At 50.2% G+C, this 19,212-nt stretch overlaps 1 protein-coding gene across 17 annotated transcripts in view; it reads left to right on the top strand.

Moving 5' to 3' along the window:
• The window catches only part of ANKS1A (ankyrin repeat and sterile alpha motif domain containing 1A), a 1,389,901-nt gene that overhangs the window by 469,417 nt on the left and 901,272 nt on the right, over nucleotides 1-19,212 (top strand). For 12 of the 17 annotated variants that reach the window (XR_014978931.1, XR_014978928.1, XM_085645485.1 and 9 more), the window contains exon 3: nucleotides 7,838-8,063. Coding sequence is in view for 13 of the 17 variants with exons in the window: in XM_085645485.1 (XP_085501611.1) it covers nucleotides 7,838-8,063 (226 nt within the window). In the remaining 4 variants the exon portion in view is untranslated. The remainder of the gene's footprint in view (nucleotides 1-7,837; nucleotides 8,064-19,212) is intronic. The other 5 variants (XR_014978939.1, XM_085645465.1, XM_085645401.1 and 2 more) reach the window with 1 other exon arrangement.

Genomic DNA, 19,212 nt, shown 5'->3' with positions numbered 1-19,212 from the left:
TCAGGATTCTACCGCGTTTCCACAGTAGGTACATGTCTATCCCTCTAGAAGGGTGGGATCATACTCCCACACCAGTTACTGGTGTGGGGGTATGATTCCAAAGCGTTTGACACCAAACACGACATGTTTTGATGCAGCCATCCCAAAGTTAGCATTTACCGCAAGGTTATAATGCACTTAAGAGTATATGGTTTGACTGGATTCACAAACAGCCCCAGAGAATGGACTCTGAGAGTTGCAGAGGGGCCCTGCTAAGGCAGATTAACCCCCTAACATGGAAACCAAGCACCCTGCCCTCAGGATTGACAGGGCCTGCCTTAGGGGTGACTTATAGGTTCAAATGTGTGTGCAGGGAGAGATATAGTGAACCTATATCTCACTGAGGAGTGCTAACACTACCTCACCCAGGCTGCAGTAGCAGGCCTGTGGTGTCTGATTTAGTGTGCTTCCCAGGGGTGGCATAATATATGCTTCGGCCCCAGGTAGGCCTGTGGAGTACCTATGCCCTTGGTACCTAAGGTTCCATATACTAGGGACTCATAAGGCACCACAGTATCCAATCACTAGTGCACCTAATATGCACTCCATGTTGTTTAAGGGAGTAAGCAGATAGGCTGGGGTCCTAAATAGCAGGATCCCAGCCAGACTAGTCAAAACCCATCAAAACACCAGGAAAAAAGTGGGGGCAACCATATAGTCAGATTCCACCTACTTACTATATAGCTCTATCTCTCGCTCTCTCTCTCGCTCTATCTCTCGCTCTATCTCTCGCTCTATCTCTCGCTCTATCTCTCGCTCTATCTCTCGCTCTATCTCTCGCTCTATCTCTCGCTCTCTCTCTCGCTCTATCTCTCGCTCTATCTCTCGCTCTCTCTCTCGCTCTCTCTCTCTCTCTCTCTCTCTCTCTCTCTCTCTCTCTCTCGCTCTCTCTCTCGCTCTCTCTCTCGCTCGCTCTCTCGCTCGCTCGCTCGCTCTCTTGCTCGCTCTCTCTAGCTCCCTCTCTCTCTCTAGCTCCCTCTCTCTCTCTCTCTCTAGCTCTCTAGCTCTCTAGCTCTCTAGCTCTCTAGCTCTCTAGCTCTCTAGCTCTCTAGCTCTCTAGCTCTCTAGCTCTCTAGCTCTCTAGCTCTCTAGCTCTCTAGCTCTCTAGCTCTCTAGCTCTCTATCCAAACGAACATCCTACTCCAGCCAAGAAGAGGCACGTACTCAAGGTAAGTAAGGATAAGGCTTATTTATTTTTCAGGTCTCCCTCGACCCTCGCAGTAGGAGAGATACGCGTTTCGGCTGCACAGCAGCCTTTATCAATCTAATTGGCGCCATACAAAATTCAAGTTTAAATAGCCAACACCATCCAGGCATAAACACAAAAAATGGACTTTAGCTGTTGCAACACACCGCAAAATTTCAGCAATAGTGTAATGCTTCATCTTAATACATTGTTTAAATTCCCATTGATATTCTTAATAAAGCTTAAATATCTGCATAGTGCACATTAAACATATAACAAAAAATCAAAGCATATTGGGCCTGTTGGTAAATGCACAGAAACAATGTATCGAATGTCCTGAGTAAAGACATATAAAAACGAGCTTAGGTATTTGTGTATTGCACGCTATGGCACCAAAAGCTCTCTACAATATTCTGCCCTCCAGATTACCATAAAATGGAAATACAATAAAAGAATTGAAACGTGCTGCGTGTACTTTTTACACATATGGAAAGAGACATCATTTCCTAAAAGAAACCGAGACAACATTCAGACGTAACACTCGAGAGCTTGTTAAATTAAAATTGACAAGCGCGAAATATAATGAAGCGCGCACTTAGGACTCGGGCGCCCGGGCACGCCCTCCTTGGTTGTCCTCATCGAAGAAGAACACGGGACGGCAGCATCAACTACTTCCGGGTCAGCGTCATGACGTCACTTCCGGCGGAGGGGAGGGGGCGAAGGCCTATTTAGGGGCAACTGGCCCTGTCCTCGCCCTCTTTCTTTCTGCGCCGGCCTCGGAATGCAGGGGGCTCCTGGGGGATTGTTAGCATCAGGTGGTAATCGGAACATCAGGGGGTGAGATATGGTGCTATCCTGCTTCCTTACAGTAACCGCACCCTGTCTGAGAATAGACATGAGGGAAGGGGTCGACGTGCACCCGGTTACACCCCTGTGGGGGATGCCATTTGTTAAATTATATATTGACCCCGTCCTTATCGGGGCCACGGTGAATGCACTTAATAATTTTAGTACCGGTTGGCTTCTTTGCAGGGTCCCCTCCCCCGTGGCTACTTCGCTCCCGCCAGGGGAGAATGTTCATGTACGAGGGGTGGTTTTTGTGTGGACCTTACGCAGGTGGGTGCACAGGACGGGAGCGAGCAGTCCTGTCATACATTTTGGGTCGGGCCTCCGTAACGCTGGGCCCTCCACGTGTCGCATTGTGGGCAGTGTACAGCCGGAATCTGGCTGGCAAATAATAGGGCTCTTAGGTGGGCTTGGTCAGGTACAGGGCTCACCTGGGAGCTCCCTCGGGATACAGGTGGGTCACATGCCTCTCTAGGAGGGGTAGGGGTGTGTTGTTCTGCATCACAGGTAGGCATCATTTAACTGGTTTTGAAGATTAGTCGCACCTTGTCAGGGGTGGTGGTTGGGGCGCTTCATGCAGCTGACTTCAGGCAAGAATGCTTCCCTTTAGGGTACCATCGCACTAGATAGACTTTCAGGTGGCACGTTCGTTATACGGTTTGACTGTTTGGGGTTTCCAATTAGGCAGATGGGCGGATGCTGGGTGGGTAGCGTACTACCGGTGGAGGCCCGTGAGGGTGTATTGTGTCAGTTAAACTGCCTGTTGCCAGGCAGAATTCATTCCAGGTATAACACATTGATGGTGATCACCTATAACACAACTGGGGCTCACGTGCTGCGCCCATATCCCTTGGGGCGAAGTTGCACTGTGCAAGACTTTGGACAAAGAGGGGCCTTTCAACTCACCTGCAATTAGAGGGCATCCCTAGTTCGCTGGGTCGCTCAGGTACATGCCAGGGGTCCCATCTGGGATGAGGATGAAGCCGGCTTAGGCAGTTAGGTCTGAGGCGGTTGGCATGGACAGAGTCCACGGAGTGAGCCTGTAGCAGGCGCGAGGACGCAATAAGGGGTGGTCATTTTCATGTAAAAACTTAGGGTAAGGGTATTTCCTTCCTGAGGATTAAGTTGTTAGCAAGTGGGGGGTTGAGGGGTTCCTTTCTTCTAGGGCAGTTTGCTGACATCCTTTCCTGATTTCTCGCAACACGGACAGGGGGGGCGGGGCGCCGATGGGCGCTCCCCCAGAGGGAAGTGACTGGTACGGGCATCGTTGCCCTGGGCGGTGGGAGGCCGGGGATGCCTCAAAAACTGGGTTAGTTAGGGTAGGCTGGCCCCTTACCGACGGTAGAATATAGCCTGAGCAGGTTAAGACCGATTCTGTAGCGGAGGGTCGATATGCAGAAGGGTATGCAGGGCCTTCAAGTATCATGTCTGTAGGAGAGTAGGGTCTGCTATCCTATGGTCACCCCAAATTTTTGCTTTTTTCTTCACTGGTTTTTGACATATTGAGGCTGCGGGCCTGCCAATCAGACCCCAAGCCTGCTGTTCTCTCTACTAAATTTACACTATGCACCCTAGGTGCATAACCAATTGGAAGTGGATCACCCTGTGAGCCCCTGTACCAGTGTACACTAGGTACCCAGGGCATTGGTGTATCTAAGGCCTACCAGGGGCTGAAGCATGTATTGTGCCACCCCTGGCCTGGCCTAACAAATTTGACACAACTGGCTGATCACTCAGCTGGGGTAAGTTGGTGTAACCACCTCTAACTTAGGTGTAGTATACCTATACCTAACCTTAAATGGGACACATGTTAACCTATAAGTCACTCCTATGGCAGGCCTTAACAATCCTGAAGGCAGAGTGCTTGGTTCCATGTGAGATGGTGCTCTGGCATGAGCTGAGCCTGTCTGCAGTGGTCGGAACAACTTCCTTCTACTGTTTCCAGATATCGTCATACCATATACTCTTAAGTGCATTATGAACCTCGCGGTTAAATGCTATCTTTGGTTTGGCTTTATCAAAACATGTCGAGTAAGGTGTCATACGAATTGGAATACTAACCCCTCGCCAATTCTGGCGACGGGGTTAGCATTCCACCCTTCTAGAGGGACACGACATGTACAGTACCTGAAACCCGGGTAAAATCAGACATAGCCTCAGCTCCACAAAATGGATGCTGCCACCACAGACACAAGTCTGCCCTCCTGCTGCTGGGAGTCCTTCCAGCTTGGGAGGTGTGGACAAAGGGTTTCCTGCCAGGGGAGGTGCATGCACCACCCAAGACAGGATTTTGTGTATTGGTCAGGTAGGGCTTGAAAGAAACCAGACATGCCTGTGGCTCACAAGGAGCCTCGGTGCATATGCCAGTTCAAACCGGTCCTGGGGCACACCAGTCCCTGGCCTGGGGCGAGCTGGACAAAGGATTGGGGGTGTAACCACCCCCCTTCCTGGTCCCACCCTTAGGGAGGGACCTAGCAGGTAGTCCGGCCCCTAGAATCCGCTTAAAGTTAGGAGCTGTGTCCTAAGACTTCAGACATCCTGGAATCAACTTGAAACTAAGAAGAAGACGGGAACTTCGACATTCTGCTGCACAGAAGACTGAAGGAAATCTCCCCTGTGGTCAGGGAGTGACCACCTTGCTAACGCAAGCACCATCCAGCGAATCAACGTCTGCTTTGCCGCCGCCTCCCGCCGGAGCCCGAGCCCAGAGACTGACAAGACCTGGACCTCCAGACCTCTCAACGCCCGATCCACAGTCCCTGAAAAGAGGAGACCCGTGGAGGCAACGAGACACGTGGAGCCAGCCATCTTGAAACGACCACGACAAGCTGCAAGTGCAACAACCGAGGCTCCCTCCAAGTTGTGCTTTGGGATCTGAGAAGCCCAACCCTCGAGCAGCATCTGCACCAAAGGTGAGCCCTCCAGCATCTCCACGATCTGCGTGGGGCCCTTCTGCATTTTGCCACTCGACGCGCCTAACCGGTTGCTGGCCCGCTGGCTAGTGGCCATCTTGGCGACGAACTTCAAGAAATACACCGCTGGTCTGGTTGCTCCAGACTGGCCCTTGCTCCCCTCCAAAGGAGCAGTCCCTCTGACCTTGCTGGTCAGAACCATCAGCTTATCTTGTTCTCCACAACAATTGCTTTTGCCAAGGCTTGTTTGCTTCGATCAAGTCGACGACACCGTCGACAGCGAGAGCCTGCGTGGGACAGCTCGTGAACCGACTCCTGGACGTCGTCGACCTCCAGGGACCACGTGGCTGCAGAGACAAGCTGCACCTTTCTTCCTGTTTGCACCCGACATCGCCTGGTACCCACCTGGTGCCACGCTGGTCACTGGCTAGTGACTGTGAACACTGTCCCCTCTGCTTACAGGTCTTCTACAACTCCGATCCACCCTTGGATCCACCGCATCCCTTCCGGACCGACCGCCTGCAGCATCTTTGTCCACAGGCTCCATTGACCCGAAAGAAGAAACCCGACGCACTTCGACACCTATGCACCCGCTTCCTGTGGGTGAGGTAAAGCTGGCACTCCGGTGCCCAAGTGTAGAGTAACATCTCTAGTGTCTGTGTTTCCAATCTTAAGGTCATAGTCCATCCGGAAGATCCTTTTTGCAGTGACTTTGTACTTTTTACGCACCCATTGAAAACCTATGGGAGCACGCGTGTGACTATTTGCTCTGCACACGCCACCCGTGGACCTCCTGGTCACTAACTGAAGTTAGCTCCTTGTAGGCCCAGCGATTCTAGAGGCCCTAGGCCTTTTCCCTTTTCTGTTCGTGGTACTTATACCACTATTTTAGTATATGGTTTGAGCGGCCACCAGGGCCTATCCATATAAAGTGCATCTTCCGTGTATTCTACTGTAATCTTGTTTGACGATTTGTGCTCCTGTGCTCATAAAGAGACTAGGGGTTACTTTGAGAAATAAATGCATATATATTTTGAATATATATCTGTGTGGTGTCCTTTCATTGGTATAAAAGGGGGTTGCATTTGGTAAAACAGCTGGCTTAACACGCTTCACGAGTTTAGCCTCAAAGACTGCTTAGCCTACGCTACCACTAGGGCAGCTAGTCCGAAAAGGTTGACTTACAACCACACCATAAGGGTTGCTTGGCATGGTACAAGGTGATCTCTTTAACTAGTGAGCATCATATACCAGGCCAACTTCTCACAATGTCGAACTCGTGCAGAGTCGATTCATATCGCTTACAGGGTTATTTCCCGTGGCAGACGGATCACAATAGTCGGTCGCAAGAGTCAGACTTGGACCAGCGACATGCACAGCAGGATGGATAATTGCACTGGCCAGGGCCTAGGTAGTGTGGTTGATGAGAGTAACTGTGACCTAATGGTTAGGGTCTGTGAGGCTTACTGTCAATGTTACAGGTCCAATTCCCATTGATTCCGTTCAGACAGATCCTACACAGTGGCAGCGGGCGCAAGATGCCGTGTGGGTTACCTGGCATGGCAGAGGTAACAGGCCGAATCCGGCCATTTGAATCAGGCATGCTCTTGGCCTGGTGTTGGTGAGAATTTAGGGGTCATATGTAGCTGTGGGGGGGGGAGGGCGAAGGGCGGTCTGCCCTGGTCCCCCTTGTGGCGGTAATCAGGCCACATAAATTGCATTTACATTGTTAAGGGGAGTCCTCCTGCATACTCCTTTAGGCCAGCACTGAGGCGGAGAGACGGTAAGCTCACTCCAGAGAGAACGGGACACCGGCTGGGGGCAAGGGCGCCAGTTTGAAAAATAGGGCATGGGGCTTCCGCCCCTGGTTATTCCCTACAAGCCCCGATGAGCAGCCTGGTGGTGGAGGGGTGGGCCCCTCAGGTGGCGGACTTCGACCAGATGACAGGGGCTCACCCTTCAAGGACGCAGGTGGGTTGCGCCTTGCGTGGTTCTCAGTTGGTCGAGGGCGACGCGAGCCAGAAAGCCCCTTAGTGCTGGAACAATAGACAACGTTCATCGTGTAAGTAAATTGAGTTCTGCCCGATTTGCGGATGGAGCATGAAGCTAGGGGCAGCTTAAATAAAATGGTGTTTAACGTTTGAATTTGATAAATACATATCGTATCAAATTGTATGATTTATTTATTGTCATGTTTGTGTGATGATTTGTAATAAACATGGCCTTTTTTACCCACAGCTGGTTGTTAAGCATTGTTTCGTGGGTTTGGATGGGGGCTGGGCCGGGAGCCATACTGGGGGGTACGAGTCCTAATATATATGTATTTATTTTGTAAATGTTAAGGTATTGATTCAGAGTGAAACGGCTAATTGCAATGTGTGGGCCAACTCCGATGACAGCACTTGAAAGGTTGTCAAAAAACACCATCTTCCCTGGGTAGATGTTGGCGTGTCAATCTTGCCGATCTCTACCACGGGAAAAGGCCCAGAAACTAACGGAACGTGCTTATTTTCGTGTAGTAAGATTCAAAACCGGAATGTTATGCCCAGTTTTCCTGGATGCAGCTTGTTACAGGAGTTACTTATCAAATCCAATAAATAATCTCTAGAGTATCATTATTTATCTGATGTGATCAGTAACTCCTAATCGGGGTCTATGTGTGGGGTGCAACTGGTGCTTCCGGATGGTTCTGCTTACAGTATAGGAGCACATGATGGGAAGCTTGTATTAAGGAAAAGCCATTGTACCGTTCTAGTTGCTGCTTTCAGCTGCCTCTTTTGGGGTGTTGGCCGTTAACTTCCTGTTAGCAGATAACCAGCCTTTTCTCAGACTGCCTGCTTCTTCTCTCTTGCAGGGACGTGGTGGAAGCGCTGCTGAGGAACGATGCAATAACGAACGTGGGGGACTGCAAGGGCTGCTACCCGCTTCACCTTGCTGCCTGGAAGGGAGACGCCCAGATTGTGAAGCTTCTCATCCACCAGGGACTCTCGCATACCAAAGTCAACGAGCAGGTGGGGCGCTCTCCTCCCGCATATGGCAGACTCCGAGTGAATGGTGTGCCCAGTAGGTGGAGTGAAAAGGTATGGTGCTGGCCCTAAAGAATCTAGAAGGTTTTCATTTGGTACATCTGATGGAGCACTGAGTCAGAGGTCGTTGACTGGTAGGCGTCTGATTTCACTGTTTGGCAGCTCTCTATGAATTTGTTCAAAGTTGCAAAAGGCCAAATTTAACTGGCCTTTATAAAAGTCTAATTATCTCGTAATAATGGCTTTCAGTGTTGAAATGCTCAAGCCCACAATTCATGTTACGAAATATAATTTTTTGTAACCCGGGTATCAGTCTGGTCTGCAGCGTACTGGAGGAAGATTGGAGGCTCTTTTAACCCTCTTCCCTTTAATGCCGCCATTACATCTTGTGACGTGTCTGCTCATTTGCGGTGCTTCTCAGAGGAGGGACAACGTGACGGCTGCGGGTTTCTGTGCAGCTCCCATAATGTCAAATACACACAGCTCTGGCGAAGACCGGCTACGGGGTCAGGGACAAAAATTCCCTAAAGTCAACTGGTTTGAAGGAGAAGCAAGTGGATAGACAAGGCTTTGAGAGATTTTACATTGCGAAAGCAAAGGTCTGCAAGTCAATGCGATATAGGGTTGTATGACGATACATCTGAAAGAAACACGTTACTTAGATTCCTCACCTTAGAATATCCCCAGGCGTCAGGCTGGATCCGGAAAGATTTTTCGTCAGCAATACCCCTTGCGCGACGCTAGGCGTCGTCTGCAGCTCCGCGTTCGGCGTCGTGCGCCGGAATGACGTCGTCGGAGTACTTAGATGCCGCCCTCGTGCGCTGACGTCAGTTCTTCGTTTTTCCACGCCAGACAGCGCCGATCCGGGAAGAGCTTACCCCTTTAGTCATTTTTTGACTAAAACTTTTTGGACTCTTTTGTCTACTCGATTCAAACTAGTGCCGGTAGGATGCCCGGGCTTAAAGCCTGTGACTCCTGTCATCGACTGATGTCGGTGACGGACCACCACCGCCGGTGCCTTTACTGCCTGGTGGCCGACCACGATGCGGAGTCGTGCCTCGACTGCCAGGCCTTGACCTCGAAGGCTAGGCGGGAGCGGTCCCGTAAGCTTCTCGTGCTCAGACACTCTGCTCCGCGCCGTTCACGGTCACGGTCCAGGAGGAGGTCGAAGGACCGGTCGAGGAGCCGCAACCACCACTCGTCTGGGTCGAAGTCTTCAGGTAAGTCGAAGCATGCTAAGAAGTCCAAGAGGCGACATCGCTCTTAGGACTCCCCTCGCCAGTTGCGCGACTCAGTTAAGGGTCCGGGTGGTACCACCCCCGCGGCTCCGTCGGAGCCGTGTCCATCCCCATACCCACCGGTCCCTGGGACTGACGCGACTCCGGCGGAGATCAGTGCCTTCCTCTCGGCCATGAGGGGCCTGGCTCCGCCGTCGACGCCTGCCAGCGCGTCTTCTGGCCCCGCGGGCTCGACTGGGCGACCTAGCGAGCCGTCGGCTCCGGCGCCGTCGACTTCTGTCCCGACGCTGCAGGTCCCTGTGGGATCCAGGCCTGGATCTCAGTCGGTGCCGGTCGACCTCACGCCGCCTCCTCCGCTGGCGCCGACACCGGTTCCACCCCCGGCGCCGTCTCCTGACGACGCCGGTCCCCGGTTCAGCCCCGGTCCGGGCTCGGTGCCAGTGCGGCGACGCCGCAGCCGATGGATGACAATTGCATCTACCGTCCGGCTCCGATTTATTCCCCCTGTTTATCAGGAATCGGATGACGGGGGCGACTTGGATGGGTCTGAGGACCCTCTGGCCATGCAGGCCAACTTATCTCAGGACTGGGCAGATGAGCTGGGGGGATGCCAGTGGTCTGGACACCTCCCCGGACACTGGTTTCATCTCTCCTCCGACTGTAGCTTCGGAGGAAGGTGCTGCATTTTCAGTGGTGCTGCACAAGGCGGCCGAACCCCTTGGGCTGGAGCTGCCTGCTGTGGCCGTGAGGACTAACCTCCTCACTGAAGTGCTTCAACCGTCAGCAAGCTCCTCGGAGCCTCTGCTGCAGTTCAATGAGGCACTAGTGGACGTTCTGAAGGGCACCTGGTCCAAGCCCTCCACAGTACCTCCTGTGGATCGGAACAGGCGACCCCAGTTTTCTGTCCCAACACCCCACGCCCGAGAGCCTGGTTATCCAGGCCTCTACTTCCCAATCCTCCTTCCCGTCCGCTCCCCCGGATCGGGAATCCAAGAGGCTAGAGCAGTTCGGTAAGAAGCTGTTCTCCAGTATTGGGGTGTCTTTCATAGATTCACATGCTTGAATATTCCCCGTCGTCGGAGTGGGAGTCCCACGGTAAATAATATAGCAATATATACAGCCATAATATATATATATATATATATATACATATACATAAGTAATCATATAAAAACAGAGATATAAGTAAGTAATAACATCAAGAAATGTCCCTATATGAAATTTCCATAGAGATACATGGAAAGAGAAAAAAGACATTCGTAGTCTCTCTGTCATTATGTTAGTCCAAACTACGGCCAATCAGGCGCCAGCCCCTCTCTAGAACCTTCTCCTCAGAGCTTCTCACCTCAGATTTTCTACCGCACGTCGTGTGAAAGGGAGTCTCCCTGAGCTCTGCTCAGTTTTTTCTCTTCAGGATGACTTCAAGTAGAAGTCTTTGTTTAGACCTTGTTCTTTTGTGGAAAGCTACGTTATTCTCAGAAGATCCACACAGTAAGTGTATTTACTGTCTTTACCCTAACCATGAAGTGGGTGAATGTAAATTCTGTAGAATTTTTCTACTAAAATCTCTGAAAGACAGGGAAGGCCGTCTCTTGTTGTGGCTCCAGAGACTTAAGGATAAAGATGAAGTAATTTTCTGAGGTAGAAAACTTTACTTCTGGCCGTTTCCCACACAGCCTCAAAACGCAGTAGTGTACAGGAGTTACCTACTCCTTTCCTTAAAAAGAAGAAAATGTCTCTGACTATGACATCTGCCACTTCTTCTTCTTTGAATACTGCTGTCGCCCACGAGACATAGTTCTCAGGCTAGTGAGGTTTTCAACTTTCCAGTTTCTCAAAGATGGCTACATCGTCTACGATGGCTCCGTCTACGATGGCTCCGTCTACGATGGCTCCGTCTACGATGGCTCCGTCTACGATGGCTCCGTCGACGGTGGCTCCGTCGACGGTGGCTCCGTCGACGGTGGCTCCGTCGACGGTGGCTCCGTCGACGGTGGCTCCGTCGACGATGGCTCCGTCGACGATGATTCCGTCGACGATGATTCCGTCGACGGTGGCTCCGTCGACGGTGGCTCCGTCGACGATGGCTCCGTCGACGATGGCTCCGTCGACGGTGGCTCCGTCGACGGTGGCTCCGTCGACGATGTTTCCGTCGACGATGTTTCCGTCGACGGTGGTTCCGTCGACGGTGGTTCCGTCTACGGTGGTTCCGTCTACGGTGGTTCCGTCGACGGTGGTTCTGTCGGCAATGAATTTTTCGATGGTGGTTCCGTCGACGATGGTTCCGTCGACGATTCCGTCTACGAAGATCTCTTCAATAGCCTTCTATGCCTCAGAGCCCGTCGACTGCAGTCTCATCGGTGAAAATAAGGGTTTAAAAAAAAAAAAAAAAAAAATAAGACGACTTCTGCGCAGAGGTCATTAAAAATCCAAATCTCTTCGACATATACAGCGACTACTTCGTCCTTTGCTGCTGTTCCTTTATTACCATTACCACCGAGTACTTGACAAGATATGTCGGGTGAGGTTATATCGGTGGAGGATTCCCGCCTTCCTTCACCATTGTTTTACCACTGACTCAGATCAAGATTCAGAAGAAAGTTTAGCTGAATCAGTTGTGACAACTATAATCGGCGGTTTTTCCTTTATCACCACAAGTGTCTGTGGTTCCGCTTACTCCAGTGGTGCCAACAACTATATCGGAACCGGTACCGGCTCCAATACTTTCTGTGGTAATACCTACAGTACCGCTGAAACATTCTTCAACTCGGACAGTACCTCCTCATGATACTGAAGAAGAAGAAGAAGTTCCTCAGGACAGGGAGGATGGTGAGATTCTCGATGATGGTGGCGATGCTGATGATGATGATGGTATGGCGGAGTGGGATAACTATCATGCCCAAACACCATCTCCCTCTCCGGTGCTACCTGGTGACTCACCACCTGTTGATATGCAAGTTCCACCAGTTAAGGGATAGGACAACACTAACGTTCAAATTAACGAAGGATTATTTCCTGTACGAGTTCAAAGATCAGCCTGTTAAACACATAAAATCCCTATAATCGAATTTATTGGGGAGGAAGGCAAAAAGGATTATGGAGGCCTCATAGTCTTCCAGCACGGGTGCCTAGATTGGAGAAAGAGGTTCAAATCACCATTAGGAGCACCAGCGTGCCTCACTGGTCAAGCGAAGCCAGATTCTGTAGTCACACAGGCAGCGCAACGCCGGGCTAGAAGCCCTGCATCTACGATCACTGCACCACCTGATCGTGGTGGATGTCGTTTGGATGCCATAGGGTGAAAATTCTCTTCGATGGCTTCCACCATGGTGAGAGCAGCTAATGCTTTGGCCATCCTGGGTCGTTAGGACCGTCAAGTATGGGCGGATATGTCAACACTAGTTGAGCAACTGCCGGAACCGTCAAAGACCATGGCATATGACGAAGAAGAGGTTTATTCGGAGATCAGGTGGATGAAGCTCTCCAATCGATATAGAAAGATACAAATACTGCTCGCTCTCTGGGCACATTGCAATTTTGAAAACAACCCTTTCGGGGTGCACGCGGACGCGGCACCTCCTCTAATTTTCGAAGAGGAATCAATCAATATCGACCTTATAACCAGGGTTAAAACCGATATTCCTCTAACCAACAGCAAACTTCTCGACAGCAGTCTTCCACGGCTTACAGAGGAAAATCCTCTTACAAGGGTTACACTCCTAAGAGACATGACTTCCATCAGTCCCAGAAAATTGGAGATCGAATCTATCGGTACTATTTTCAATGGTCCTCCATACAAGGAACCGTTGGGTTTTGGAAATTATAGAAAGAGGTCACACTTTGGAGTTCATCGAATTCCCTCCACCCACACCACCTACCGGACTGCCACAGGCTCATGTCGAAGAACTGTTACAACAAGTTCAATTTCTATAACACAAGGGAGCCATAGGAGTAGTACCAAGATCTCAAAAGAGGGAAAGGATTTATTCCCGATTCTTCCTTATCACTAAAAGGAAGGGGAAATGGAACCCATTCTAGATCTGAGGGCTCTCAGCAGGTATCTAAAGAAACATTCTTTTCGTAGGCGAACGCATGTAGAGATCTTGCGATTATTTTCACAAGGAGATTTCATGGAAACAATCGACCTCCAAGATGCATATTTACATATCTCCATACTACGACAACATCGGAAAATTCTTCGTTTTCGAGTGGGTCGAGGGGTTTTCCAGTTCAAAGTTTACCATTCGGACTACGCTCGGCCCCTCGAGTGTTTACAAGGGTGCTAGCCCCTGTGCTAGCGTCCTACGTTCCAGGGTGTTCAGATCTTTCCATTTCTGGACGACTATCTCCTAAAATCACAATCGAAAGTTCAGCTTCTACAACACACATATCTTTGACAGGAGGTGTTTTCGCGCCTTAGGGCTCTCCATAAATACCAGAAAGTCCCATCTACAGCCTTCTTATCGCACGGATTTTCTGGGAGCAACTTTAGACAGTGTCAGCAAGGGCACTTATCTCCCAAGACAGTCTTCAAAAAAAAATAAAAATAATAATAATAATAAAATAAAAAAAATAATAATAATTCTCCGACTCCATCCAAGGAGTACTGGATGTCCAAGAACACCAGGTTACAGGTTCTTTAAACGATGTTGTAAACTTCACAGATCGGATGAAGTTGGCGCAAAGGTGGTGGACGCAACCGTTAAATCTAACGTAAGGCATTTCTTTTCTGACAATGGTACCAGACATGACAATAACAGACGCCTCTCTGGAAGGATGGGGTGCTCATTTGGAGTATTTATCAATAAAGGGAAAATGGTCAATATGTCAAGAAACCTGGCACTTCTACAGGTTGGATCTCATGGCTATATATTGCTGGCTCTCAAAGCTTTTCATCCTTTAATCCAAGGAGAATCAGTCCTGATACAGACAGACTATACAACCTGCATGCACTATATAAACAAGCAGGGCAGGATAAAATCTCCGAAACTGTCTCGACTAGCTCAGTCGATTTGGGATTGGTCTGTCAACCATCGCATCACGATATGCAGCAGTTAATCGACCGGGGGTATCCAATATCCTGGCGGATTCCCTGACCAGGTCCTCATCGACCCACGAATGGGAGTTGCATCACCCAACTCTAGAGAGGATATTTCAACGATGGGGTCGCCCACAGCTGGATCTCTTTGCCACACTAGAGAACCGGAAATGCCGAGATTACGCAAGCTGGCATCCCCACAAAAGATCTCTGGGCAATGCCTTTTTGATGGACTGGTACGATCTGTTTGACTACGTTTTTTCTTCCCCCAATCCCACTCGTACCTCGAGTTTCTGTGGAAGATCGGAGGCAACCTTGCCATCTACTTCTATAGCCCCCCGTTGACCTCGGCAGGCATGGTTCTCAGAACTACTCCTACTGTCTCAATGCGAACCAATCATTCTACATCCTCGTGCAGATCTACTCACGATGGACAAGGGGAAAATTTGTCTTCCGAATCCCTCCTCACTGAGCTTATCAGCTTGGAACCTGAGCACTGTGAATTTGCCCATTTGGATATTCCACAGGACTGTAGAGACATTTTTAGTTCAGGCGAGGGCCCCTTCTACGGTGAAAACGTACAAATTAAAGTGGAAAAGGGTTCTCCACTGGTGTGCATCTAATGGGGTGCACCCGTTTTCACTCCACACCAGAACAATTGTTACCGTTCTTCTTGCATTTAGCTAACTCCGGGTTCTCTAATGCAACCTTTAGGGGTTCTTTCTGGCGGCAATTTTCCGTTTCCGTCAGGATGGTTCAACTTCCCTTTGTTCTTCAAGGACCCTTTGTTCTTCAAGGATTATCCATCAATTCGTCTAGGGGTTATTTTGCAAATTTCCTCCTGTTAGACGCCCTCCTCCATTGTGGCATCTGAACATCGTATTGGTTCAACTAATGAGACCACCGTACGAACCGATTCACAAGGTAGAGTTGTAGTATCTAACATGGAAGGTGGCTTTTCTTCGGGCGCTAACGTCTTCACGTCGCGTCCGTGACATTCATGCATTTACAATATATCCACCTTTTTTCCTACAGTTCAAAACAGATTCTGTAGTATTGCGTACAAATCCAATTTTTCTTGCTGAAGGTGCCTTCAGACTGTCATATTAATGAACCAGTGATTTTAAGAACTTTCTTTGCTATCCGCAAACTCCTGCGGAGCAGAGATTACATTCCCTGGATGTGAAACGATGTTTAACATTCTACATCAGCAGAAGGGCTGCTTTACGAAGGACTGTTCAACTATTCATAGCTTATGGACGCTTTCACACGGGTCGTCCAGTGACGATACCAACTATTGCACGTTAAGTTTTCAGCTGCCATTGTCTTCTGCCATCAAAAGGCAAACAAGCCATTGCAGTCACCAGTGAGGGCTCACTCCACCAGAGCAATGTCTTCCTCAACTGCTTTATTTGCTGGAGTGCCTTTGCATCAGAGCTGCAGAGCAGCTACGTGGTCGAGCAGACACACGTTTACAAGACACTATTGCTTGACAACTTTAAACGAGGAGGATGCTGCAGTTGGGCAGGCAGTGCTTCGCAATCTTTTTAAATAAGATGAGCCTCTTCCTTCCCTCCTCCATATTGTTTCCATTTATAATTGACATAATGATGCATTTATACTGTTACAGTTATTCAGTACTGTCATATGCATAAGAAGATTGATTGTCATTACAATTTCGAAGCTGTGTGATCATGGAAACAATGATATTGTTACTGCTAGCTATTCTATATTCAAGCATGTGAATCTATGAAAGACACCCCAATACTGGAGAAGAACAATTGTTACTTACCTGTAAACAGGTGGTTCTCCAGTATTGGTGTCTTTCATAGATTCACATGCGACCCTCCCTCCTCCCTTCAGAGGCTCTCTTCTCCTCATACACTCTAAGGTCACTTTGGTGCTACGAAAATCTGAGGTGAGAAGCTCTGAGGAGAAGGTTCTAGAGAGGGGCTGGCGCCTGATTGGCCGTAGTTTGGACTAACATAATGACAGAGAGACTACGAATGTCTTTTTTCTCTTTCCATGTATCTCTATGGAAATTTCATATAGGGACATTTCTTGATGTTATTACTTATATCTCTGTTTTTATATGATTACTTATGTATATGTATATATATATATATATATATATATATATATATATATTATGGCTGTATATATTGCTATATTATTTACCGTGGGACTCCCACTCCGACGACGGGGAATATTCAAGCATGTGAATCTATGAAAGACACCAATACTGGAGAACCACCTGTTTACAGGTAAGTAACAATTGTTCTTCTCTTCCCTTAGTTTGGGACTGCGGTCCTTGAACACCGCTTGCCTCTTGGACCGTTATTTCCACTCTCTGTGGGATACGGTGGAGGACGTGCTGCCCCAGTGTCCGGAGGAGGCCCGGATGCGGCTCGCCCAGGCTCTTGCCGACGGGCGGAATGCAGTACGACATGCTATTCGATGTGGACTAGACACTACGGACTCGCTGGGTAGGGCGATGTCAACCCCGGTGGCGCTCCGCCGCCACGCCTGTCTGCGGTCCACGTCTTTCTCAGGGGATGTCCAGAGCACCCTCATGGATATGCCCTTTGATGGCACTCGCCTTTTTGGCGAGAAGGCGGATAGTGCGCTGGTGCGCTTCAAGGACTCCCGGGCTACGGCCAAGTCCTTGGGCCTCTCGGGACTGCGACCGCAAACTTCTGCCTTTCGTCCCTTTCGTGGCCAAGGAAGGGGCGCCCCCTCACGTCCGCCTAGCCACCGGCTGCAGATCCAACCTGCACGCGGACGTGGATTCCGCCTAGGCGGTACCTGGGGTCAACGTGCCGGTCAGTCCACATCCACCCCGGCAGCATCCGCCTCAAAGCCCTCCTAGTCCGTGCTTTCAGGCCCATTCCACGCCAGTGGGAGGCAGAGTTAGCCATCACCTGCTCCACTGGCGTTCCATCACGTCGAACAGGTGGGTGCTGCAAATCTTCCGAAGTGGCTACTCCCTCCCCTTCGAGACGACCCCTCCAGCCATGCCACCGCATGTCGGGGGATCACTTGAATCTTCTACGGGAGGAAGTTGCAGCCCTCTTGGCCAAGGGGGCCGTCGAGCGCATTCCTGGTCCAGAAGTAGGTTGTGGTTGCTATTCCCACTACTTTCTGGTTCCCAAGAAGGACAGAGGGGGCCTACGCCCTATCTTGGACCTCAGGAGCGTCAACGCCTTCCTCCGGAAGGAGAGGTTCAAGATGCTTACCCTAGCTCAGGTTCTTGCTGCCCTGGATCCAGAAGACTGGATGGTAGCGTTGGACTTGCAGGACGCTTATTTTCACATTCCCGTCCTGCCGGCCCTCCGGCGTTACCTGCGGTTCACGGTGTATCGGGAGCATTTCCAGTTCAGGGTGCTCCCTTTCGGCCTCACCAGTGCCCCTCGGGTGTTCACGAAAGTGATGGCGGTGGTCGCAGCTCATCTGCGCAGATCAGGGTTTCCAGTCTTCCCCTATCTCGACGACTGGCTGTTGAAGGCGGGCTCGCCCCAGCAGGTTGTCTCCCACCTCCAGACTACGGCCGACTTCCTGCATTTGCTGGGGTTCTCCATCAACGTGCCGAAGTCGCATCTGAGTCCCTCCCAGAAGCTCCTTTTCATCGGGGTGGTTCTGGTCTCGGCGCAGTTCCGGGCTTATCCTCCGGAGCAGCGGGTCCGGGATATTCAGGCTCTGATTCCCAGGCTCTGATTCCCATCTTTCAGCCTCTATCCCGGGTTTTGGTCAGGTTGGTGCTGCGGCTTCTGGGTCTGATGGCCTCCTGCATCCTGTTAGTGCATCACGCCAGGTGGTGAATGTGGGCTCTGCAGTGGGACCTGAAGTTTCAGTGGGCCCAGCATCGGGGCAACCTGTCCGACCATGTCTTGATCTCGGAGGGCACTGCAAAACAGTTGCAGTGGTGGCTCACGAACTGCGATTGGATCAGCGGCAGATCCCTCTCCCTACCCCACCCGGAGCACGTAGTGGTGACTGATGCGTCCCTCCTGGGATGGGGGGGGGGGCCACATGGGGGAGGAGGAGGAGATCAGAGGACTCTGGTCCCCGGCGGAGTCTCGGCTCCATATCAACCTTTTGGAGCTGAGAGCGATCCGACTTGCACTGAAGGCATTCCTTCTCGTTGTCCGGGGAAGTGTGGTGCAGGTGTTCACGGACAACACCACTGCCATGTGGTATTGCAACAAACAGGGCGGGGTGGGGTCGTGGACGCTTTGTCAGGAGGCTCTGCACCTCTGGACATGGCTGGAACATCAGGGCATCACCCTGGTGGTTCAACATCTGGCGGGCAATCTGAACGCCAGAGCAGACTAACTCACCCGCCGGTGCATGATGGATCACGAATGGTGTCTCAACTCGGATGTGGCGCAAGGCCTCTTTCGGCAGTGGGGAGAGCCTTGGTTAGATCTATTCCCCACCGAAGAGAACGCGCAATGTCAGCAGTTCTGCGTGTTGGAGTTTCCAAGGCCAATTAATTAATACAAGTGAGCAAATTGCTTCAATTAGTCAGTTAGTTTTTGTAATCTTGAGCTCGAAACCCAAAAAACACTTTTTAGAGGGAAAGAACTCACAATATTCAATATATAATTCAATCCAACAAAGAACAACATCCAACCTTGTTTAGATTATCATACATATTAATTTATTATTGAATAAGGCAATTTAAGGTTGCTCCAAGAGGAACGTGCAACAAAAGAGGGTGATTAAGAGTGAGTGGGTGAGGCAAGAAATGGAAACAAAGTAGTAAAAGAAATTCATTTGGTTTACAATAAGGATCGGTTGTAGTTCACCGTCCAAAGAACCTGGTCACATCTCAATCACAGATACATGTTTTCGTATTTCAAAAAGACCCAATAATTGGTCTAGCACACGGGAATTATATGTGTATCCCAGGTAATGGAAAGTAAGC

The sequence above is a fragment of the Triturus cristatus genome, chromosome 1_1 (genome assembly GCF_964204655.1).
Source record: "Triturus cristatus chromosome 1_1, aTriCri1.1, whole genome shotgun sequence".
NCBI classification, from domain to species: Eukaryota; Metazoa; Chordata; class Amphibia; order Caudata; family Salamandridae; genus Triturus; species Triturus cristatus.
Note: the sequence above shows the minus strand (reverse complement) of the source record. Positions and strands in the feature narration are given on the sequence as shown.